This window comes from Parus major, chromosome 5, assembly GCF_001522545.3.
Source record: "Parus major isolate Abel chromosome 5, Parus_major1.1, whole genome shotgun sequence".
NCBI classification, from domain to species: domain Eukaryota; kingdom Metazoa; phylum Chordata; class Aves; order Passeriformes; family Paridae; genus Parus; species Parus major.
This window is the reverse complement of record NC_031774.1, coordinates 39126668-39152092: the sequence shown is the minus strand read 5'-3', so window position 1 is coordinate 39152092 and position 25425 is coordinate 39126668. Positions and strand designations below refer to the sequence as shown.

Below are 25425 nucleotides of genomic sequence, written 5' to 3'. Positions count from 1 at the left end.
GTAATGCCGTCCCCTGAGAGCTCACGTAGGCTGGTAATTAACTTCAGCTTTTGATAGGTACCTGGAATCAGCTGGACACATTGAAATCAGCAGGTAATAGCCAGATGGGAAAGATACATGGGGATAGAAGCAGAGCAATTGCCAGATGATTTTTTTAGTTGATGTTATTCTTGTGTAGAAAGCTTGGTTTGTGAAATGCGGGATTATTTCCAGTTTTTATTAAAGGTAGTTCATTTGGAGTGTTTGCTCTGTGTGTTTGGAGTTTTTTTGCCCTATTGTTGGGTCTTTCCTTAATGTGGAACCCTGTTTTTACAGATTGCAGTTGATGTGACCAGCGGTCAAGCCGACAGTCTGGCTGTGAAAATTCACAATATCTTGTATCCTTACCGTTTCACCAAAGACATGGTTCATTCAATGCAGGTACAATATAATCTATTACTAGCTTTCACCCCCATTCCCACTCAGCAGATGGGATTTGCTAATGTTTCTACCTGGTAGGAAAGAAGTACCCAGGAAAGAGTTAATATTCCTAATTTTCACAAGCACTAACGGAATTCTCGGTCATGTGGGATACCAACAGACATGTGTGCCATGCCATATCTTAGTATCATCTCATAGTTAATCAGCTATCTTCAAGTCACTTTAAAACTACTTGACTAGTATGATTAAATCAAAATCAAGAGATAGCCCTATTACTGCTGCTTAGAAACATTATTAACTAAGTGATAGGTCAAAGTACAGATTTTGTATTTGTTGTAGTAATTTTCTTAGTTCATAGTTCTCTTAAATCTATGTCCTGTATCTTCCTTTTTTATTTACCTTAGAAATTTAATTCCTTAGCAAGGTGATTTCAAAATCAAATCCAAGATTTAATGGAAAAACTTGAAATTTCACCCTAAGATTTATGTGTGCCCTTGAAAGTGGTTTCTAAAAGTGGATTAACAACATCAAGTTTTACTACTTTGGTGTTTTTTTAATCTAACATTTTGAGTGTTAGCTTAAAAGCTAAAGTAAATATATGCCTTCAACTTACATATTTGATGGTTTGCTTGGGTAGAAATGCCAAATTCTCTCCCTCTCTTGCATCCCAGTGATAGAAGGCTTACAGGTCCAGCTGGCACTACTCTTACACAGTCAGGTTGCTGACTTTGAGATTGCAGGTTCTTACTGTGTGAGGCATGGTAATGTTCATCTACAGGGTGGACAAGGATCCAAACGATTCCCTTACTTATGTTGTGAATGCATGAATAACAGGAGTAAATAAAGTTACTGTACTGAACAGGTTTTGTTTCACAAAGACAAGAGAGGAAAGATGGAGAATGGAAGGTAGCATTTGTCTGTTTTCTCATAATAAGAACAGTTCTTTAAAACTTACTGAATGTTTCTGTGATTACCTGTGTCATGTTTTCCTTTCTGTGTTTTTAAGAAGGCAAAACTAGAGGAAATTACAACTTCCTATCTCTGAAAAAACTAAATACTGCCTTCAGTGTCCTATAGCAATTTTGAGAATCTCTCTACAGAAGATTTAAATCAGAAAATGTTGCATCCTGCAACAGGAAGAGAATAAACAAGAATCATTAGTCTTGCATCCCTGCAAAGAAATAGTCATCTATTAATTTTTACCTACCAGGTGAACAATGCACATGTTGTGAAACAGAATTCAGGGTGAGCTATCTATGTGACATTGGGAGAAACTCCTCCATAAAACCATATCTATATATTTGAAATGTAACACTAAGATACTGAAAGCATTGTGCACATCATCTCAGTATTGCCTCTTGCTCTGGTTGATTTCTGAGGCTTGAGGGGAAAGTGGAATCAAGTCACAGAGGCAAAATCTACATCAAAAAATGAAGGGGAAAATTGCTTCCTTTTCTCTGCAGATGATTAGCAGGTTAAAAAAGGTTGTTTACATTCTCTTCTGGTGATATCAACAAATCAATTACTCAGACTCACTTTGCACAGCTTTCATTCCCAACTCAAGGAGGTTTGTACATAACCATTTAATTCACCTTAGAACAGCTAGTGCTCATGCCCTTATTATTATCTTTGAAAAAGTTTATCCAGATTTGTTTTTTTTGGTGATATTTTGAAACTTTCTCTTAGATCCAGACTAAACTGTTTCATGACCATTTAATGGTCATTTGACCTTCTGCCAGTATTATCTTTTAGCTTAAATATTTTCTGCCTTTTCCATATTTAGTCTCCCACTGTATTTATAAAGAATAACTATATAGCTTCTCAGTCTGGTTTTGCTAGGCCTTTTGGGTTAGGAAAGATGTGGCTTCCAGTACTCTAATCATCTTACTAGCTATTTGTTGGTCTTCATCCATTTTGATTGTTGTTTCTTTTGTTTACCTTTATTTTAAAAATAATTTTACTGCTTTGTAATGAGTTTTATGAGTATCTTACAGGTTCTTCAGCAAGTGGACAATAAATTTATCGCTTGTTTAATTAACACTAGGAATGGAATGGAAAAAAAGGCAGGTAAGACTGGTTAATAGGATGAAGTTGAGGTGGCTGTCAAGTGGACTGCAGAGGGAGCACTGTCCTGTTTGTAATCTCTTCTTGCCTTGGGATGATATTGTTAGGAGAGGAAAATCTTAGTCTTTGCTTGAAATTTCTTGGATCTTCTTTATCTTTATTTTGGACATTGTTGAGTGTTCCTACCGCCTTCAGATTAATGTTATAAAAATAGATTGTATCAAATTGCTAATATCTTTCAGGCTCTGTTCACAGTGTCTGGAAGATACTCATTGTTGAAGCTCTCTGAAGCTGTACAAAAAAGGCATTCAAAATGTAGTTGTTGTAACATTTTAAAAGACTGTGTCAAACAGAACAGTTTATGGGTGACCTCAGCTCTCATTCTGAAGTTAGATGAAGATGTCAATAGACATGAGTTTTCTGACCCAATTTAATTACCTAATTTAACCACCATTTTGGACCACTGAATTTCTGTTCTCTAGTAACTTTATGTTCTGCCAACACAGCCTCCTCCTCACTTTGTTTCTGTGAAACAAGCTGATACTTATCTTCTAAATGTGGCCTCTGGGAAGTGGTTATTCTTCCTGACCCTTACAGTTGTCTGGTACAAAGTTGCCTATTTCCCATCTGTTGTGGTACATTTTTAGATGGAAACCTCTTGATTTTGGTGGACCAGCATGCAGCTCATGAACGGATCCGCTTGGAGCAGCTGATTGCAGGTGAGGTCTAAGAAACAAAGATAATCAGTGCACATAAAAGTACAAATGAATTCTGTGGGATGTAGAGAACTGATGGGATATCCGTGTGTCATCTTCATCCTGATGCCCAGAAGAGTGCAGACATTCAGTATCTGTAGCAGTCATAATACTGGCAGCTGAAAATTCTTACAGCCTTTCCAAAAATAAAAGAGATATTCCCTACCCACAGAGCTATTGAACTAAAATAGTCCTGACATAATGAAAGACCAGGAAGACTGATAGGAAAAACAATGAAGAGGAAATAGAACAACACCAATAAGTTTGTGTGGTTATACTGTGAAGAACAAGACATGGGATGCTGAGTAAAGAGCCCAGTTCATTTGGTTCATTTGTTTTTTAGCTGAATACTGTGCTTAAAGCCTAAAATTTCCACAGTCTTACTGTTTGCAAAGGGATAATAGTCTTCTGTGTAAGCTCATTAGCCACTGGTTTCAGTGTTAAAAAGCACAATAGCCATCCATCAAGTACTTAAAAATCACTGACCTTCTCTTACATCAACAAACATTGTGCAGTTCCTGCAGAGTGTTCCAGGAACTCTGCTCCTTTTGGTCAGGTACTGAAAAAAGGTAAAGACTGAAGGGAGAAATGCTTAATGAATAGTAACTTAACTCCATCTGACTTTTCTGTGGAAAAATTGTTCTCTCTGAGTTGAACCAAATATATCAGTGGGTTTTTTTGCTATTTAGGGTGACTCTTTTTTGGAACTGGTGGGAAAAAACAAAGTGGCATTAACCAACCCTTCCCCAGAGACTGGATGTCTGGTTTGTGACATTCCCAGTCCTCCACAAGTTTCAAGACAAGGCATTCTGTGGTCACTTTTTAATCCAAGCAGGGGATTACATGCCAAACCAGAGGGTCATTAAGGGTAATGCCTCCGTAAATATTTTAAGAGGGATACTTCTAAATGTTTCATTCACAGATTCCTATGAGAAGGAAGCTGCAGCATGTGGCAAGAAGAAAATACTGTCGTCCTCCATCTCTCCCCCTTTAGAGATTGAAGTTACAGAAGAGCAAAGAAGATTTCTACGGTTAGTAGTGACAAATAGCTCTCAGTTTTTGGGGATGGCTCTGTTGAACAGGAAGATCTTTAGATATTGCCAGGTTATCATGAAATCCAGGAGAAAAGTTGTTGATTCTTTCGTGAGCAGAGCCCAATTGGCTCTGTCTGTACTGAGGGAAATAGATATGCTTCTTAGGCACGTTGTTACAACATCTCAAGACAAAACCCTGGGGTGTGCCATTTCTGTGCCTTTGCAATGTGCTCTGATTTCCCTGGGAAAGTAAACCTTCCTGTGTGGGCCAGGAGACTGCCAAAGCAGCTTCCAACAGTCTCTCCTGTCAGGGGCTCAGGACTTGGGAGTGCACAAAGGAGTGCAGTGCCCAGCGTGTCGACCTAGGCACTTTACAGGCACTTTTTGAGAAGAGGAGGATGGGGTATGGAAAGTCTGTATTGTGAATCCTTCAAAAACACATTCCTTTATCCTAGGTGACTGCCAAGAGTAACTAATGAACAGTGTTTCCCAAATGTTTCAGAATGGTGACCTAGCTACAATTGGGATATTTAACTTTTGTATGTCAAAAGTTAAAGTCTAACAGGTTTATTGTTAGACTGTTGCAGACCTATTGGACTCTCATCAAACTTTCTTTCCCTCAAATCCCTGTCACTTGCCACATGCATTTGTGAGGTTTTTTCAGTGCATTGTTCTGAATTTTAAAATTCTGTCAGTACTACCTCATTACTGTTTTTTTTTTTTTTTTATTGTGATTCCTGTGGCAAGCTCAACAGCTGCTGATCCAGTCCTGTTGTTGCCTATTACAGGGATACACTTGCTTAGTGTTGTTCGTCGTTCAGTAATATTTGGATGCCTTTGTATTTCCCACCTCTCAATGATGACTTTGCTAATGTCACAATATTTGTAATGCCTCTTGTTCAACTTCGATTTATTTTTGCACTCATCTGTGAATATCTTTCATTTCTAATAGATCTACTTTAGAGAATGGATGGCTAAAATTGAATACAATATACCAAGTGGGAGAACCCCATTGATTGATTCAGTAGCTTTGCAGCTGTGCCCGTATTTTCTGTTTATTATATTCACACCTGATATTTTGTCTGCTTTTTTGGCTACCGCTGCTTTGCAAGGGCTGCTTGTCTGTGGATGGTCATGACAAAGAAACAGAGTAGTAGTGGGGGTTGTTTTTTGAATCTGTATTGTTTATATAGAAGCCAGCCAAAAGTAAAAATAGATTAAATCGCTTCTGATAATTTGTATTTTCTTGTCTTTAGGAGCAGTAAAGTCAATTCTTCTGCCCATTTTTCATTCATCCTACTGATTCCATTCTTCATTTTTCTACCTGTTTTAAATTCTGATTGAGTTCAACTTTGTCTCTAGTCTCAGCTGACCTAAATAATTTTGTGTTTTCTACAAATTTGCTTGCTTGACCATGCCTCTTCTTTTCCACATCATTAATAAACAATCATGAGGATACAGATCAGGACTCATGTTGAACACTGACCATCTGCTGCCAGCATACCTTGCTTCCGTAGTCTCTACATCATAGATGTTGCTTCTCTATCCATGACAACCTTTTGCATTTCCTTTTTTATCTACTTTTAAGTTGGTGGCATTAAAGGGTTTTTGAAAGAGCTCATAAATTCTGAGAGCTAGTTTTTTTTTTTTCATCAAGTAAATCACAAACATTCTACAAAAACGTGTTTTTTCTAAGGACACTGATTGAATATTCAGCACAAAGGAATGCCAGTTGTGATTTTCAGCAAGAAGCTTACTGGTGCTGGCTTATTAGTAGTTTTATTGTGTGACTTAGTAATTTTTCAGTCTGTATTAGCAGTTCATCCCTTTGTAATTTTTGCAAATATTTTTCAGTATCATTGCAATTGCTTGGTGAGACTACAAATACAAAAAAGCTATGAATTAAAAGTATTATGTGAAAATCTAAATTCTGTTGCTATTGGTATTGTTAGACTATGACTGTACTCTGTGGTAAAGTTTGGTGTAATAAAATAAATTAACTTGTCTAAAAGAACTTTCACTTCAGCTATGCTTGCAATTTAATCATTCAACTGGACCTCTGGTTCACCTGCAGCTTTGGTTCTGTTATTTGTCTACTAAGCATTGTAGTAATGCATTGTTCTGTTGACTCTCTTGAACTTCCTTCTTTATTTTTTCTCTTAATAATAATAATAAAAAAACCAAAAAAGCCCAATTGACTTCAATAGCTGCTTGGATTTTGTCTTTTCATTCACAATGGGCTTTTTGTCTTTCTGTGTGCTTGCTGAAGGCTATGCATGCCTTCTTTTTTTGAGTAGAATTTCACAAGCTATGTTCATATGGAGGCTAATAATTCTATTCTTATGATTAATTTATGTAAGTTTATATTGGCTTCTTTCTATTTTTTGTCCAAAGAATTTCTTGTCTAGAACTAACCTTTACCACCTTTGTTTTCAGTGAATATTCCCTGAATTAATAAAGTATATATTGTTACAGTTGTTTTCATTTTGAAGATAAGCTCTCCTCTGTCTGTGAAATCTCATTTTTGTGTGTAGTTTTCCATCCTCAGGCTGTCATATGTCATAATTAACTAGAGGTTGTTCTTTCCTGTGTTCTCTTTGCTTAACAGGATATAAAGTTCATTAAACCATCATAAATTTCTTACAATATTTTTTCCATTTTAAGTATTTACTAATACATGTCAATTGAAATCACAGTTCTTTTAGATTAAAGTAGTCTTAATGTTGTGTAATTTCAATATTTGGAATGTTTGTATGTTGAACCAGACATCTCATGCATCTTCAGAAAAGGCAAATTTATAGATTTAGAAATAAAGCCTCTCTTCACATAATACAGGAACTCTTAGATCTTGTAGCTGTGGAACATGAAAAATGCATGGTTGATTGGAGTGAAAAAACATGTCTGAATGTAAGCTGAAAGGGCAAAATTTCTTGGAATCTCATGATGCATGGATTTTGAGATGGGAAACTGTTACAGGAAATGATATAAGGAAACCATATATGTGGACTACAAAAATATTTATATGCTGTGGAGTCATAGATACAGTGATTCATGTCTTATTTCTGTTGTTTTTTTTCCTCAGATGCTGCTACAAAAATTTGCAGGACTTGGGTCTTGAATTATCATTTCCTGAGACAAACAAATCCTTGATACTTGTGAGGAAAGTGCCAATGTGTTTTATAGAAAGAGAAGCCAATGAATTACGACGCAAAAGACAGCCTATCACTAAAAGTATTGTGGAGGTCAGCCATGGATATGGATGAAGTTATCATAGTAGGTCTTGTTCTGTGTTCATGGCCCAGGGTGTTACAGGATATCTGTTATGAAGGAGACAATGAAGTTCCCAGGCATTTGTGAGTGCCATCCCTTTTAGCAGCTAAATAGTCCCAAAACTGAAATCACTGAACTAGAACTGAAATGATAGAAGACTGTTTCAGACTTGGACTAATGGAGAAGCTAAGAGAAACTGTATATAGAAAAGATATTTCAACAGTTTACTGCATATGGATGCTTGAATGGACATTAAATGCTTGAAGGAACAGAAAAATTATTAAATGAAGGAATAGTAAAATGAATAAGTCCTAACAAATATTTATGTATTAGCAATATTAGTTATTTCCATGAAATTTCTATGTGGGCAATGGGGCTTTCTAAAAACCCCTGTTTCAGATTTCTGCAGTTTGAGGGAGAAATTCCTGAAGTGATTACTTGCAGTGGGAGATCAGGACTTCCACCTAGATCTTTTACATGGTGGTCAGTGTACTACCAACAGCATCACTTCTGATTCTGGCAGTCACACATTAAATTATACACAGATGTGAGCAAAGTAGGGTAGATAGTAAAGTAGCAAAGTAGGGGGATAGAAGGGAAAAATAGAAACTGATGACATTACCTTTTTTCTTTCTAGGAGCTTATTCAAGAACAAGTTGAGGTGAGTGCCTGTCTACTTCTAGAGTTGACTCTAATAATTCAAAGCTTACTGTGTGAATCAAAGGGAGCATATTGAGTTTCAGATGAGAGAGTGGACAAGATAATCCCCTAGCTTTTTCTCATTTTTAGTTTCCTTTGTGTTACAGTTCTTTTTTCTCATATTAAATGGAAAGTAACATGATGTTCCCTTACTGCTTTTAGCTAGTGCAGACCACAAGAGGAGGAGCACGAGGGACACTGCCTCTGACGTTTCTGAAGGTGTTGGCTTCACAGGCCTGTCATGGTAGGGAAACTGTACTTTTCTTTCATTCTTTCTCTTTTTTTATTTTTTTTCAAACCTTTCTCTCTATACAACATCCTCTCTGGGGCAGTATTTGGATTGTTTGCAGCTATTGCAGGGTTAAAGACTCTTTTCTTAGGGATGAGGAGATAATGCTCATTGACAGCACTGAGGAATAAGCACTATTCCCCCAATTTAATAATGTATGGGCCTAACATACTTCCCAATCTTCATGTAAAACATACAGCTCTGAGATGCATTCATCTGCGTGAGCTCTAAACCATTCAAATAACAGTTCTATGATGGGCCAAGGGGGAAGGTGCTGGAATCTGCTTGAAAGCATGCAGGAAAGAACACTTAGCCACTCTTTACAAATTTTTAATTTCCTTTAAGTATCCCAAGTGTTTCAGTGTGCCTGCAACAGTTCAAGTAGTTTTGGAAGGAGTGCAGTAAAAATGTACATCTTCTCAGGGAGCTGTTGCTTTCCAGGACCAGGCAAGGAGGCAGCCTTACTGGTGTAGACTGCAGTAGCTCCAGCCTCTTGTTGCAATTCCTGTGCTATATGCAGTATCAACAAGATCACACTGAAAGGGCAAACATGAACCAGAAGTATCTGTTTTCTCAAGTGTCTCTGTTTACAATTGGCAGTCAATATGTTTCGGGTTTTTGTGTCTAAAAAAGTCCCATGGCTGAAAGCATATTGTAGATGGTCTTGTGCATCAGTGAAGGCAAAAGTTTGCAAACACCTCTGAAATAACACCTTAATGTTATGCTTGAATTTCCTCTGGATGTCTTTAAGTGCTCACTTGTAAGAAAGGACTTAGTGGCTGGGCTAACACTTGATCTTGGAAGTGATACCTGTCCTGGCAGCCACTAAAAAGAACCACTAAAATCTATGAAACTGTTACTGACTGTTGTCTTGGTTTAATACTTCTTGATTTGTGAACTGTTTCCAGCTTCAGCTCTAATACATACACACAAAAAAGCCCATTTGCCTCTTGCAACATTACCTGAAACACCAAAAGGTAATAATCTTACCTTCCATCAGACTTGGGCTACATAAAAGTTTAAGCCATGGAAAGATGATCTCCTAATAGAGCAGACTCTTTAATTGAGCTAAGCCCCGTCTGCCACACTGCAGCCTTTGGGTTGCCTTTGCAGGCATTACCTCTCAGGTAATCTTTGGGACATGCCTTGTTTACACTGAAAACCACAGCTGTAGAAGGAAGTGGAGTCCTCTTTGGCAGCAAGGGTGAGAATGTCTGTCTTTTTCAGGAGCTATTAAGTTTAATGAGCATTTGACTTTGGAGGAGAGCTGCAGGCTTATTGAAGCTTTGTCATCTTGTAAGCTACCCTTCCAGTGCGCTCATGGAAGACCTTCAATGCTGCCTCTTGCAGACATAGACCATCTACAGCAGGAAAAACAGGTACTGTGTGGGACACACCTCTGGTAATCCATGTTCTGCATTATCAGAGGCACATCATGTATGTGTGTTAGAACTAGGATTGTCCAGTTTGAAACCATCACCACTGGCCTTATATTACTTGACTTTTTACATATTGTTATCAATAAAATGAGATTTTAGGATATAAGCCATCTGTCCTGTAAACACTTTAGCAAGGATCTTACTATATATTATTTGAATAGTCACACTGCCTTGAATAGTGTCCTTAAGGTTAAGCATACATTTAAAGTGTTTGCAATTTTTAAGTGTAAAATTTGGAAAACATGGAAGTTCTGAAATTCTGCTAGTGGAAAAGATGCTAATTAAGCAAATGCTTACTTTCCCAAAGTTTAAGATGCTATCAAATGGGGATAAAGCATAGGAATAGCCATATTTATTATAAAATCATAGAATGGTTTGGGTTGGAAGGAACCTTAAAGATCATCTAGCTGCGTTCCACTAGACAAAGTTACATTTAAATTATATTTAAATCAGGTTACATTTACATTTAAAACAAAATCATTACTCCTCCCCTTTGCTAGTACTATGCTTTATTGTTATTAAATTGGATTCTGTTGAAAGTCAGGTGGGACTTTGAATTAGATATTAACTTGGAAATGAATGTATTATGGCAAAGAGTATGGAAACACTGAAACTTTAGTCAGTTATGACTTGTGCTTCTTAATTTTTCTCCCTCCAGCCTAAACCTAATTTGACTAGACTGAGGAAGATGGCACGAGCATGGCAGCTCTTTGGAAAAAAAAAAGAACCTATTTAAAAAAAGTTAAGAATGTGAACTGCAACCACTAGAAGCACTGGTATGATCCATGAAGCCTGCTGTTAAGACTACAATAGCCTGTATGGAGCCAAGTTCTAAGCCAGTGCAGTCACCAAAGCTCTCCTCCAACTACTGACCAAAGAGACCAGCCAGGAGAACATGGCAGGAGGAGCCCACGCTTGGAGCCTGGAGAAGCATTTTCAACATAAAGGAGTAGTGCTGTAAGTCTGGGCCCTATGTCAGTGCTGGCCTGTTGGGTACAAGGAGTTGCAGCCACTTGCAGTTACTAAGGTAAAGCACTTTTCTGCAAGCATAGCATAATTCTGTGTAATAGAGAGGGGAATTTTAATTAGTGTATTTTACCGTATGTTGAAAATAGGAAGGTATTTCTTAATAAAGTTCACGCTAAACTCACTCCTTGGGCTCATAGCAGTGTTTGGAATGAGGATCAACCAGCTTCATAGTATATATAGGCCAGCTTAGGATCAAGAAACACTTGGCAATGAATGACACACCCAGCTGCTTTCTCCAGCTCCTTGCAGTTTGTGTGCATGAGTGAGAGATTTCTAAATCCCCACCTAGCCACACAGAGATAACTAAATAGTTAAATACCGATTTTGAAGACAACTTTTGATGGATTCCTACACATTCACATGTGAAAGCACACTGTAAAGCCTGCTACTGCATCATGTAGTGAGTGCAAGCAACTCACTACACTGGTAAAACTGCTAAAGAAACCAAACAACCGTATATGGAAAATGTGCTTAACAGTTAGATCACTGTAAACAGCCTTTATTGCAGTGTACTTTGAAGTAACAGCTTAGCTGCCCCAGAGTTATACATGTACTTTGCTATTTCAAAATCAATGTGGGTTAGCAGTTCCACATTGTTTCTGACACAGCATGTGAGGAAAACCTGTACAAGAGCTCTCCCTTCTCTTGCTTTTGGGTAGGAAAGACACTGCTGAGCGAATTCCCCACAGCAACCTGTCTTTGCAACATATGCTTTAATTAGCAGTTGTATCTCCCCAAAGATAGAGAGTCTGAATAGTGATGTGCTTCACAGTATTAGAGTTCATAGTCATCTGGATGGTAGAGCTCACTCATGAGGCGGTAGATGTAGGATGGTGCATTTCCCCCAATGTTAGAAATGAAGAGAGTAATGAGCTCCGGAGGGACGTAGTCAAACACTGGGCAGTGAACATTGATTTTTGCCAGGATCTCCCCTGTAAAGTGAATAGCAGCAATATCAGTCAAAGCAATTCAAAGTACATTTAGGCTTCTGCACACCTTCTGGAATCCCTGAACAATCTGGCTATGCTCATGCCACCCTGAAGTCAGTACTTGAACATCCTGAATACTTTCCAACTTCTTCACTGATGTCACTGAATTACAGGTATACAACAATCTTGAATGAATGGCAAAACTCTGTTTCTGGTCATTTTTGTTGGTAGAAACCCCAGATCCTTTCTGATGTAGACTGACTAATTGCCAAAAAACCCTACCACTATGTAATACAAGAATCCTGATACTGCCAAAGTTATTATTTAAAGAAATGCTCAGAAGGCCAAAACTAAAATTTGGTGCCAAGCTTGCTGCTATCTCCATTTCAAAAGTCTTTGTCATATAGAAATGGGGCTTTGAAAGAGTTTTTGCTAACTGAAAATGGGCTTGGGCACTGATGCCTTTCTAAAGATGGTACTTGTGTGGGAAAAGCCCATGGCAGAGACACTGTTGTTTCAATGACTGTATCACATAACAAACTTTCAAGAAGTTACGGGAAAGAAGGGAAGCTGCCCTATCCCACAGGAAACTGCTACCTACCTGGCATCATTATCACCATCCTATCATAAAACACTGTTTCAGAGCAGAAGCAAAACTACAGAGACAGTGTTCAAGAGAAATCCTTTTTCTCCACTTTACATAATATACAGTTATAGAACTGGATGGTTCACAGCACTCTTTTCTGTCAAAGAGAGTAAAAAGGGATTTTCTGTCTTATAAAATCGTTATAAAATCGTTAATTATAAAATTGTTTAATTTTTTATGTGAGTTTCAGAACCAAAATTACAGTCTGAACTAGCTTGACCAGTATAAAGAATAACCAGTACCTTCTGTGAATGGCAGCACTTCCTGTGGTGACACAAACTTGTGGAATGAATCTTCTTCATTAGGGAACTAAATGAGAAAGAATACAGGAAGATCAGGAAAAGACCGTACCTGATTATCCTTGTGAAAACAGATCCTGGCACTGATGGAAGGAACTAATGCAGAGGAAGATGATTGCCAGTTAACTGGCATATTAACTCTGTTTACAATAATTACACAGTGCTTGTGTCTAGAACCTCTCTAACATTTACAGGTGAAAGGTTTTTCCTCAAAGCTTTTAGAGCCTTCTACGATGTGGCTCCCTTATCAAAGCCCAGTGAACTGGAGGAGTGACTTCCTCAGCCTGCAGCTTCACCTGACAATATTAAAAAAGTACTGAGTATAAGAAAGTTTTGAATGTCTCATTCTACATTCTCTGCCTTTCAACACTTATGGTATAAACTGTAATCTATCATGGTTGAGGAAAAATAAGTATGGCAATGCCAGTTTCATCAGTCTAGGCAGTGGTCTACATCCTTATACCCAATGTACTGCTTTGCACATGTGGCAGAGGACAGTACTTCAAGAAGATCCTGAGATGTGCCAGGTTTGGGTGAGGATCTCCTCTCTGAAATAACAGTGTTAGATGGGGGAGATGGCTTATTTACTGACCTTGCCCTGGCAAAGATGGTGCTATCCACCCTAAGCTCCCACAAGTAAAAGCTCTGGCAGGTGCAGTCCTGAAGAGCTGCTGTACTTACCTGTGGTGAAAGCTTGAACATGGGGGCACACACGATGAGTGGAGTGGAGTGGTGCTTAGCTGCCAGTGCCAGAGTGTGAGTCCCACTCACAGCAATCAGCGCGCCATTGGCCAGGATTGTCTTTGTACCAATGATGACCTTAGAAGGGCAAATCAGAATTGGATAGCATGTTCCACAGCAGAATGGGGAAGGAACACTTCCTGGCTCAAACCCTGACAGATGAGCTGGAGGAGGACTGTGTCAGTACAGCCAGCAGCTGGAGTTATAGGGCAGCTGAATGTCTGATCTGTTTCATCTGGCACTGTCTCTGCACTGAGACGTTCCTCCCTAACAAGAGCATGACTCCAGCACAGAGAACTTCAGAAGACAAATGTATATTCTACTGCAGGGAACACCAAGCAGAAACTGGGCTGTGGTCCCTGTTGTTCTACAAACCTACAAAGTAAGCTTTATACAAGTAACTTGACTACTCACTGCAAAAATTCCCTTGCATTATGGTTCAGGGAATAACATTAAGCAGCTCAAAATATATAGATAAGAACTGATGTGGCTGGATTTTAGTATGTTACAAGTACTTTTTTTTTTTTTTTCTCCCACTTTGGGATGCCAAGTTTTCACCTATAAAAGTACAGAACAGGTCTCTTTAACAAGACAAACCTTAATGATTCCCTTCATCAGTCATCTTCTGTTTCAGGCAAAGTGCTTTTTCTTCCCTTTGGAAAGTCTGCTTTTTGTTCGATCTCCTTTGAAAACTGAGGTTAATCCTTTGAGGCTGTCTTGTAACTGTAGCCAGTAAGGCAGAAAAACCTATCACCATTCAGTCAGTCATCATACTGACTTGGAGTTCCACACTGAATCTCCACCCCAGCAGTGAACACAGACTATTGCAGTTTTGAGTCTTCAGTGAAGAAACACATCCAGCACTGCTGGGACTTGCAGCTGATTTGAGAGGCCTAAGCACCCAACCTGCCATGAACTCCCTCCTCCTGTGGAGCCCCCCTTACCTTATTGACTCGAGACATGACAGCAAAAATAGCTGCATCACTCATGACAGTAGTTTCAATATTCTCTTTAGACAGTCGGACAGCCATTTCATGACCCTGAAAAGAGGGAGAATCCAATTGGTTCCCTGTGACATAACTCCTGCAGTGCAATTATAGAGGTATCAGCACTCAATTCTTGTCTGAACTGAAAAAACATCAATGAAACCTGAACACAGCCCTTCCACTCAAGGATGCTGGTGTAGGATAACGAGCTATCTCCAACTCTCAACTGCAGAGGAATTTCCATAATCTTGATTCCAGACACAAGATTTCAGTAAGAATGTGCAGGACAATAGAGTACAGGCAGCCTAGGCCTTACCTGGCAGAACGGTGCACACTCTGCCACGATGACCTGGAACTTGCGCTTGCGAGCAGCTTCCTTCAGGAAGGCCTCGACAGTGCGTGAGTAGCCAATAGTCATGATCACCTCGTTGGAGTGGATATGTTCCAGTGCCTGCATAGCAATGTTATCAGTGGTGCCCTCTGTAACAGAAGGAAGATGTGGGTGTAAAAGCAGCCAGCAAAAGCAACACTTGTGTTCCTAGGACTGTCCTCCAACAAGATCATTTTTCACTAAAGCAATGTTATTAGCACTGGTACAGCAGGAGAAGCTTTTCTCTTCATTTTTTTTGCCAGTGGAGTGGAATCAAGAAGCTGGCCCTTGAATGCCCCATGCCCCCTAGCTTTACTCTCCCTATATATAAAAATAGCTGTACTGAAAACTCTATTGTGAGGGGACTGAATTGTGTCAGCACTACTCCAGATAGCCACCAGAGCCACAAAACTTCGTTTTGTAGCTCAATAGCAGGGCAACTTGGGCCTCAGAAGGTGGGTCAGATGCCTGATTTGTCACAAGTATCACAGAAAAAGAAAATTGTATCACAGTTCTTTGTGACAAGGGTCAGGTTATAAGTGGACAGGGATGACAGAGGACTTCCCAGAAGACCAAGGGTGCAGGCCTACAGCCCCCCATATTGCTCCTTCCACAATCTACCCATCTCCCCATAAGCCATAGAGGACTTAAAACAAAGTCCTGGGAGCAGTAGGGCGTCAGTTCCTCAGTTCCTTCAGATTAAGCCTCTCAGATCCTTATTGTTTTATTTTCACCTAGAGAAGGGGGAAGCATCAGTCCCATCCCATAAGAATCTTTACTCAGGAGCAATTCAAACCCATCCGTACCTAGCTCAATTAGCATCTCATTAATAGCTTCAATAACATTAGCTCTGAGGGAGGGGTAAGGAGTTCTGAAATCTTCACTCAGTCCTCCAGAAGTCAGGAGTTTGTGCAAGGATTCTTGCTGGTCACTTTCCTCACTGCGCCCGTGAAGCCTGTGGAGAGAAGTGGCCTCTTCAGCCTCAGGAAAGAGCACAGGGCCACAGCCAGGCTGAGCACTGTCTCCACAGTGTGGCACACCTGGATGTGAAGAGACAGGAAGGAAAGCCACCCACAGGAGACACACAACGCCATACCAGAGAGCTTCCATAGCTGTCTTGGCAGAAAAACACCCAAATCTTTGCCAGAAAGTGCCTTTTTAAGTCATGTGTAATCACTGCTGTCCACAGACAAGGAGCGGGCTTGAGGCTACTACAAGTGGGATGGACACCCCTGGGTACAGAGAACCCAAGGCCAGGGCACAGGACTGTTCCCATGCACTCACAACACATACACCAAGTGGTTTCTAAAGAGGAAATGTCATCACCCACAGTGGAAACAACAGGGTGTCCTTTGGCATTAAACTCCCTCAATCCCTCTCTAGGAGAGCTGGGAAAAGAGGGTGATGGAAACTAAAGGAGTTTTACAGTAGCAACTTAAAAGGGCAGTTCTGGGCTTTCAGAGAGATACAGGGAGCAAGAGGGGCACTTTACCTGCCATATTCCTCACGAATGACCTTCAATACTCGTCGCACCATGTTGCCCACCGTTGTCTCCGATGGCTGGGCTGCTGTCATCCTCTGGCCCTCTGTCCGGATCAGATCCATGAGCTCCCCTGGAAGAAGGGATGCCCTTGGTTATCGCTGCCCAGAGCAAGCCCATGTGAGTATCAAACCAGTGCTTGCCCCTCAACATCGCAGAGCCAGCAGCTGCTCCAGCACAAGGGCCACGGCACCAAGAAAGAACAGGAAAGGGTGAGCAGAGAGCCTCTCACAAGGCAGCCAGTTCCACTGGTTGCAGTCAGAAACGCTTGGAAACAACATAGACTTCGGGAAGACCATCAGCAGCGAATTTGGCCTTTCCTTTGAAAGAGGAAACCACGTGCTGCTGGAAAGGTCCGTGCTCGGACTGACGCCGCTGAGGGGAGAGCAAGGCTGAGCAGGACAGCTCCTCAGGCAATGCCACCCGTGAGCACAGCAGGCTGGGAAGGGCTCCGCCGTGGCACGACAAGCACCGGGAATAATCCGCTGGCCGCCACTAGCGAGGCCCCAGCCCCCGCGAGCCTCAGCGCCAGCGGCGCCGCATCGGGCCTGACCCGGCTTTGCGGACACTTCCGCACCCGACAGCGGCGACCGGAGTGCGACCGCCCCCCCGGGACTCGCCCCACAGCCGGGCCCCGCCGCCGCCTCGCTCCCGGCGCTCGGGCTGCCGCACCCGCCCGGGGAAAGCGCTGCGTCCGCCCGCCGCCGCCCGGCCCTCACCGGCCCGGTTCCATCGCCCGTGCCCGACGATCTTCCGCAGCAGCGACAGCGTCTGCCTTGCCGTGTCCTCGGAGCGCGGCCGCTCTCCGCCGCACCGCAGCCGCGCCGCGAAGGCCTCGATCTGCTCGGAGAGCTCCGAGCCGCGCTCGGCGGCGCCCGGCATGGCGGCGATACTTCCGCTTCCGGCCCCCCGGCGTCCCATTGGCGGAGACTGCCGAGCTGTGCCCGCCCCCGGCGGCGGCTCAGCCAATGAGAGGCGCAGCGGCGGTGGCGCCGCCGTTGGCCGGGAGACGGGCGGTGCCCGGAGCGCCGGGGGAGCGCGCAGGGCCGGGTTTACTTTGGAGCGGGCCGTGCGCTGCGACTGAAGAGCCAAATCAAACCGGTTGGGAAAGGCGCAGTTCCTGGCTGTCCAATTGTTCTTGTGGCAGAGCCAGAACGGGCCCTGGATAAGGCAGGAATGTAGCTCCTTTGTGTCTAGTTCCTGGAGCAATGTGTCCAGGGAACAGGCAGGAGCCATGGAATAGTTCTCATCGCGGTACTGCTTTACTCTAGCGCTCTGCTCTGTGTCCTGTTGTTTGAGATTAGGAAATAAAAGCAAAGAGGTTTATGCTGGAAGCTTTCAGTGATTGCTTCATGCCAAGGCCTGTAGGGCCTTGGATGTCCATAACATATTTTTTGCATTCGTCTGGTTAGTTTAGGACTCACCCTACAGCCAGCTCCTGTCAAGGGACTGTTTGGTCTCCAGCAAAATACCAACAGCTGGTGTGCTGGCTCTGAGGACTCAATGCAGGTGATTTGTCACCCAAAGCCTGCAGGGGACTGAGAGTCCTTCCGTACCTTTCTTTTCCTACTGCTTCCTCAAGTGCCCCTGTGTGCCTGGAAGCCTGAGAGCCCAGCAGCCTGGGGAAGGACGCTCACTGTATCCCTCCAATGCCTGGCAAAAGGCCACGTGTCTGGGTTTGGCTGGATGTGCTTGGGGGATGCTGCAGCCCTGGATAGAAGCCAGAGTTTCACTCCGTGGTGAGCTTGTCCCATCCTTTGTCCCTGGAGAGAGTCAGTAGAGAGTGACAGGGTTTGCTCAGCTATTGGCTCCACTGTGCTGGGCCCCACTGTGCCAACTGGGCACATCCTGGTTCCCTCCTGCCTTGTCTCCTCCTTCTCCCCAGATTTAGGTGTATGTTCTCTTCCATAGTGCGTAAATTGAGGCTCCCTGAAGCAAGGTCTGCTCAGCTCTTCATCTGTGCAGGGAAACCCCATTCCCCCTTTTCCCCTCTGCACAGCCATTTACAGGGAAGGCTGGGGAGGCTGTCAGTGCCCATTGGCTGGCTGCCTGCTGCTGGTCCTGCAGTGCTGTGTGCCAGCTGCCTTGGTGTGCAGGAACAGCTCCCACACGTGCACCCAGGGACGGGGACCTGTGGATTGGCCAGAAAAATATAAATCACTGCGTTGGAGCTTTCCTTTGTTTGTTTACTTATCTTACTAGTAAACAGAGCAGCTCTTGGAGATTAGGCAGGATGGAGAAGAGGAAGGGAAACTGGGCTCTGAGGTTATGACCTCCATGTGGATGCTGGGCTGTTTACATTCCCTGCTTTGGTCCCAGTAACTATTGCAGGACAATTTTTTCCCAGCGCTTTGCCAGGCTGCAGAGCTTTTCCCATTTGTGCTGTTTGTGTTCTTTTCCCTGTGGCACTTTCTGGCGGGCACTGCTGCCACAGCTAGTTTGGGCAGCTGGCAGCCTGGTGTCCCTTGAGGGACAGAGTCCTGCTCTTGGTCTGCTGCCTTGTGTTTCATGAATGAAAGCCTCTGAATGGGGAATTCGGGAGCTGTTAGCTCTGCACAGCTGAGCTGAGCCAAAACCTGTGGCGCTCTGGAGAGCTGCAAGGTAAACCCCAGGCTGCTCAGGGGGACCATGGCTACAAGACATCTTACTGTCATTAGCCAGGCGCTGCTGTCAGGACCCCATGAGTTAGACAAGGACTGTCCAGCAGGACTGAAAAAGAGGGATTGAGGAGGAGGAGGAGTGGCAACAAAGACAGCACAGGGAGTGTAGGGCAAGTGGAGAAGGAAAGATGCTTGTTGGTGCCCTGATGTACTCTGCTAAAATCCCACTGCCTTGCAGGCTGTGGCACTGTGGCAGAAGTGATGGGGGGTGGGGAGGTGCAGCCCTCTGCAGCTGGAAGGAATCTCACCTGGTGGTCCACAGCTGCTGGGTGTTCTGGAGTAGGATCCCCCTCCATTGCCACAGCCACAGGGAACTGTCTCCTGCACAGCCCACCCTCCATCCCCTCCTGGGTGTACCCTGGTGGCTGCAGCTTCCCAACTAGTGCACAAGCAAGCAAGGAGGCTGACACTACTGCAGACAGTGCTGGTAATGTGGACAAAGAGCTGAGCAGAGAATGAGCTGGCCAGCTGATTATGGCAGCAGGTTTTATGGCCCTGCAGAGGAGCTGAAAGCTGTCTCACCTCCTTGGAGAGCTGCCAGGATGGCATCCTGCTCTGTACCATCAGGGCTGACTGCTGGAGACACTGCTTCCCTCTGCCCAGGGAATTCTGCATCCCTGGGGGCTGAATGTCAGCCCCCCAGTGCTCATGTGAGGGAGGACAAGGCAGGACAGGGCTGGGTAGAGCCTGGGAGCACTGGAACATCGTGTGCTGGGAGGCTGTTTGGATTAGAAACTCTCAGCGGATAAGTGGGCTGGATCAAATGCCAGGGAGGGGAATCAGTTTGCTGAACTCTAGTAATTGGACTCATCTGCAAGAGTTGGGTAAGCAAAGTGAGCTGTTCATGCTCAGCACAGGCGAAGAAAAGGAGCCAGCAGAGGAGAGCCAGCTGAGCCATGGGCAGCAGGAGCAGCAGGGCAGGCTGTCAGCTCAGCAGGGACTCTGAAGGCTGGGTGGGTGACGTGGGAAGAAGCAGCATTACTGCTGGGTGCCTAAGCCACTTGCTGAGCACAAGTGACTGAGTTAAGGAGGTCACAGTGCTTGGGTGTGGGGAACACAAAGCACAATTTAAGGGGAAGGATGCACTAAGGTATCTTTGGTGTGACATGATTGCTCTTTGGAAAACCCATGCTCAAAGACCTGAGAATAAAACTAGTCAAGACTAAAGCTCTCGTGGTCACAGATGTAGAGGCAGGAATCAATCTGCTGAAGGGAGCCCAAACCAGTGTTTTCTGTGTGCTACAGAGGAGAAAGTAGGTCACTTAGTAAGTGAAGGGGATGGAAATGATGAGCTGAACTGAGTGTGGAATGCATGTTTAAAACTCAAGCTTCCAGGGAAAGAAGACAAAAAGCCCAAACAAACAGCTGCTGATCAAATGCAGGTACGTGAATAGCTGGAAAGCTGAGCTCTGTGGCTTTTCAGGAGCACGCACTCGTTGTCTGAGTCATCGGCAGTTTTGGCATGCTTGAAATTCACATCTGACGCTGCAGGTACCAGAGCACGTGTTCTGCTGGTCTTCACTGATGACTCTGGTAACAACTACCTTCTAAACTGGTCATCCTCAGGAAAGCCTGGCTGCCATAACTGCCTGGGTGGTCAAAGGGAAACAGGCAGGGATTGCTAAGGGGAATAACAGGACAGATTCAGTACCTCAGGTTAGCAAAGGATTTGGTGAAGCTCCTGGCCTGGCCGCCTGCATGTACGTGCACTTGCCTCTGCCTGGAAAATGGCTGCTGTCTCATCCTCACGTCAGCACAGCACACACAGGCAGGCCAAGCCCATAGCCAGACCCTTGTGGTACCAATGGAGTCCACAATCCCTATGGAAAATGAGTAGGCGGTTCTGAATCCAGCCCAAGGACCGTCTCTCCTGCCAGCAAGTTTGTAATTTGCGCCCCCCTCCTTTTAGGAGCCTTAAAAATAGAGACCAAGGCTGGGAAGCCTGAAGATTTTTCTAGGGCTTGTTGTGGAAGCAGCCCAGGCTGGGCTGCCTCTTGCTCTTCCCAGCCCCTGGGAGAAGCATGGGAAGCTGGCGTCTAAACGCCTGCCCTGGATGTGGAGCCTCACTCGTCGGCTCATTCATCTATGGCAGTAGCCCAGGTCTCCCCTCGTGATACAGGCAGCTGGAGGCAGCTGGTTCAAAGGGCAGGCTGGTCAGGAAGAGGTGAGGGAAGTGTGGGAAGTCACTGCATGTCATGTAGGAAAACAATTTCTAGCGAGGGATGAGGGAGCATGATACAGAGCTGGGTGGGAGCTGTTGTCCTCAGCATTGCTATTAGTGTCCTGGACGTTCATACCCTGAAAAAGCATTGGCTGTTCTTGCTGCCACCAAAGGCACAAGTGCTCAGAAAGCTCAGTGGGAGCAGCAGCTGTGTGCTGTGGCCCTGCCACCACTTGGAGGGTGTATGGCAGGCTGGCTGGGCCACCGGGGAGGTGCTGCTGTGGGCTCATCCCTCCATGGCTTCAGAGAAGCCCCGGAGCAAAGCTGGTGTGGCTGCAGGAAGCCAGGCCCTTGGAGTGAGACAAAGTGCGGCCCGGACGCTTTGTGGTCACCAAGGGGTCCGTGACACCAGCAGTCTGGGCTGCTTCCTGGTCACCAGGCAGCTCCCCGCAGTTCCTCTGCTCACGCACTCCCGGAGCTGCAGCTGGCCCGGGCTCGCTTTGCTCATTGTCTGCTGCGGGTGATGGCAGCTATTCAGCGGCTGCCAGGTTTCAGGGAAAGGGAGAGATGAGCCACTCCTCCACCCACATTCTAGGAAAGCCTCTGGGATGAAGTCCTGCCGATACACACGTTCACTCTCCTCAGCAGGGAGAGTGTGCTGTGGAGTTTATGTCCCAGTTCTCTGCCCGCATCCCACATCCCCCCCCTTATCAGGAGTGATGCTGAGGAGCAGGGCTTGGAAGCAGCCCTGGCTGCTGCCCTGTCCCACACAATAGCGGAGTCTGCTACTCCCCGTCTCCTTGCCTGTTTGTCTTCCAGAGCCAGGCAGAGTCTCGCCATCACTATTATTTTGCTTTGTGTCAATATTATGACAACTAAAAGCGGGAGAACTGCATCCACATGATAAGAGTCCAGAAGCTCTGGGCTGGGTGTGGATCGGGTTCCAGTTTGGCAGGGGAGAAAAGTGCCTGGCAGCCCCTGCCCACTGGGCTGGGAATGCTGGAGACGAGGGGCAGCAGCAGAACAGCAGCTGTTTTGTGCCTGTGTGCCTCTCTTCTCCATTCACTGCTCACTGCCCTTTCCCCAGGTAGATGAAACATGACAAATGTGCAGAATATGCTTGCTTCTCCGGTGGAAAAGTAACCTCTGTCTCTTTCCAGAGGAGAGGGCTGCTCTGCTCCTGCTGGGAGAATCTCACCCCTCCCACGGTTGCCATACCCTGTGCCTCCAGCCTGTGGGCCCAGAGTGTTCTGTCTCTGCCAGTGGCAGAACGTCATGCACACGGCTGCACCAGTCCATCCTGCCCTCAGCCTTGTTCTTCCCAAGCACAGCACTCTACAGCTGCTGGAGAGAAATTCCTGCAGGTTTTCTGGGACTTGAAGATGCAGCTCCCACCCAGGGCTTCAGGAGAGGAACTTGGACAGAGCAGGGTGAGCTGTACTGTGGTTATTATGTCTCTGCTTCCTGCTCTGGGTCTCTTGGCACTTGGTGTGCATGGGGCTGTTGTTTAGACACGGTAACTGTGCTTGCTGTTGGGGCTGCTGACAGAACGCTTACCTGAGGGTGCCCACGTATGCTTGGGACTGTGGTGTGGCTCTCCAGTGCCTCACCCTGCTCCAGGGCTGTGCTTTTCTGCAAACACCCATGGCCTGGCCAGTCCCTGTAGTGTGGGGCTGCCCAGCCGCTGTCCACTGAGTGCTCAGCTGAGTGGCACTAGGTGTGCCAGTGCTCATCTGTTCCTGGAGCACTGGCTGCATGAGGGCCATGCCTTCCCAGGGCTTGGGGCTGGCAGTCCCTGCCTCCATCAGGGATTTGTGTCTGAAAGCAGTACCCAGGCTTTCCAAGGATTCCCCTTGCCTGGGTTCTCTGCCTTGAGTGCTCTCAGGCAATCCCAGTGCTCATGCCATGCCCCTCCAAAACTCGTGTCTGACCTAGGCCAGCCTGCAGTGCCCGTGACCCATGGGGACCAGACCCTGATGTCCCCAGGCATCAGGAGCTGGATGTCAGGTGCCTGCAGATTTGGTTGTGGGTCCCCAGGGAGGCTGAGCTCCCCTCCCCAGGAACCAAAACAAACAGCAGAGTTCCTGCCACGTGCGGCCGGGGCTGACTAAGGCCGGACGCTTCCGCCTGCCGCGGGCAGCAGTGGCCGGGGCTGTGAGCCACCACCATTGGGGTGCACAGCCCGGCCCATTTCCCCCTATTGTCAGCCTCCCCCTCAGCAAACACATCCCCCTGCACACCTGGGCTGGGAGAGTCACTGACGCCACCTCAGCCAGCCGCCAGCGACAGGGGATGTGCTGCCGAGGGCATCTCCGAGCTGGAGCTGCTGCAGCTCAGCTCTGAGGAGTCCTTCAGGACCCAGGTACCCAGGCAGGTTGTTTGCAAGCTGTTTCCTTGAGGAGCAACACTGACTGTTCAGGGGTCACTGGTGCTGCTCTGTTTGCCTGTAAGGGCACTGGAGAGTCCTGCATTTCTCAGAAATCAGCAGCAGTCTCCTGAGACAGAGGCCTGGGTTCCCTCTGTGCCAAGAAGCTGGAGCTGGGGATGCCCCAGCCAGACCAATCCCATCCTCATTCTCACTGTGGAGACACAAACTGCAGGTGATTGACCTGGTTTGTCTCAGTGCTAGCTATGGACTGGCTCTCTGATAGTGGAGCTTAGGAGACTTTCTAAGAAGAGATCACAGAACCAGAGAAAGCAATCGAATGAAACAGCGAGGACGACACATGGGGGCTCTGGGATGACAAGAAGGTGTGAGGAGCCTGGTGCCCTACATCCTCATGCTGCTTTGGCCTCAGGAGACCAGTCACAGTGGGACTGTGTCAGTCACAGTCACATAGGGAGCTGCTGGCAGGGTTCTTGCCTGCTGGGGTATAACACTGGAGGGTGACTGTGTCAGGCACTGGATTGTGGATGGTTGAGCCTTCCTTTGGTAGAAGCCTATAGCTTTGATGTGCTGAGTCCTGTGTCCTAAGTAGCAGCAGAACAAAAACAATGAGGTGCCCTGAAGATGTCAGAGGTGTTCTCTGAGGGCTTCAGGGGTGACACAGGAGGTCCTGGCTACAGTCAGCTTAAGAATGAGGCAGGGACAAGTTTTTGTTGGGTTCTTTCCATGTGAGATGCCAAAGGTGGGATTTTGCAGGGTATAAGATGCCCGTGAGAGAACTCTGATGCTCAAATGGGGCCCTGGGGTTTTGCAGGGAAGAGCAGCTGCTTGCTCTGGACTCCTCCAGTGCTCAGGGGCAGCCAGGGGCTCTGCTCTTGCCCCTCACTCTGCAGGTGTAGGAGGCACGGAGGCGACCCTGTTCCCTGGCAGGGCTGTGCTGTGGCATGCTTGCAGCTGGGTGCCAGGGCTGGCCTTCCCCACCTGACAGCCAGGGCTCACCCACAGCAAGGACACACCATCACCAGCTCTGCGAGCAGGGCAGGGAGGTGGCACAGGCTGGCAGCGGCATATTCGAGGTGATGGTCTCAGTCAGCAGCCACTTTGCTCTTTAAGGAAATGTCTCTATTTGCCCTACATCCCTGGCTGGTTCCTTGAGCTTCCTCTGTCCCTTGTTCCCAAAGTGCGTAACTCTGCTCCCCAGAGCCGAGTGGGAGGCAACATGAGGGACATGCTAGTGCATTTATAGCATCGACCTCCAGCCCTATCCTGCAGCTGGGGAAGGGCAGATTTGGCCCCCTGGGGAGGAGCGTGGCAGAGGGGAAAGCAAGCAACTGTGACCCCAGCCAGCCTGATGTTTCTCCCATATGCAGGAGGATGTTGCTGATCACAGGTTACCGGTGTCCAAATATTATTTCTCTTCTCCTGTCTCTGTTCCACACTGCCTAGAAAGTGGATGCTCATCCCAGGAATGTAAACTCTGCCCAAGGCCTCTGAGGAAATAGCTTCAGACCAGGAACAGGACTGCACTCAGCAATTAAGGGCTGATCTCCCCAGCCACACAGCTCCTGGGGGAGAGCCCTTTGCTCCAGCGCCAGAGGCTGGCCTTGTGTCTGAGGTGGCCCCAAGGGACCTTCCTGCAAGGACAGGCATGAGGCCCTGTGTGGTCACGGTCTTTGCAATAACAGGATTCTGTCTGTCCAGTGAGTTG

The 25425-nt window shown here is 45.7% G+C and overlaps 2 protein-coding genes across 4 annotated transcripts; one reads left to right on the top strand and one right to left on the bottom strand.

Moving 5' to 3' along the window:
- LOC107205950 (DNA mismatch repair protein Mlh3) lies at window positions 1-11120 on the top strand. 2 transcript variants are annotated; one of them, XM_033515248.1, is made up of 10 exons: window positions 1-93; window positions 316-420; window positions 2415-2487; window positions 3132-3203; window positions 4162-4270; window positions 7356-7515; window positions 8181-8204; window positions 8405-8486; window positions 9759-9910; window positions 10629-11120. In XM_033515248.1, exons 2-10 carry the CDS (start codon window positions 403-405, stop codon window positions 10704-10706), a joined length of 768 nt encoding a protein of 255 aa, XP_033371139.1. In that variant the 5' UTR covers window positions 1-93; window positions 316-402; the 3' UTR covers window positions 10707-11120. The 2 variants fall into 2 exon arrangements, with proteins under 2 accessions (XP_033371139.1, XP_015486589.1); XM_015631103.3 differs by lacking the exons at window positions 1-93; window positions 316-420 and having other exon boundaries at window positions 620-2487.
- A 336-nt stretch (window positions 11121-11456) lies between these two features.
- Window positions 11457-17409, bottom strand: EIF2B2 (eukaryotic translation initiation factor 2B subunit beta). 2 transcript variants are annotated; one of them, XR_002001870.2, is made up of 9 exons: window positions 17230-17409; window positions 16463-16583; window positions 15777-15925; window positions 14917-15080; window positions 14559-14654; window positions 13555-13692; window positions 12817-12883; window positions 12530-12671; window positions 11821-11931 (listed from the first exon to the last, which is right to left on the bottom strand). XR_002001870.2 is itself a non-coding variant. In XM_015631104.3 (8 exons), exons 1-8 carry the CDS (start codon window positions 17390-17392, stop codon window positions 11774-11776), a joined length of 1056 nt encoding a protein of 351 aa, XP_015486590.1. In that variant the 5' UTR covers window positions 17393-17408; the 3' UTR covers window positions 11457-11773. The 2 variants fall into 2 exon arrangements, 1 of the variants encoding a protein (XP_015486590.1); XM_015631104.3 differs by lacking the exon at window positions 12530-12671 and having other exon boundaries at window positions 11457-11931; window positions 17230-17408.
- Between the last annotated feature and the right edge of the window lie 8016 nt (window positions 17410-25425).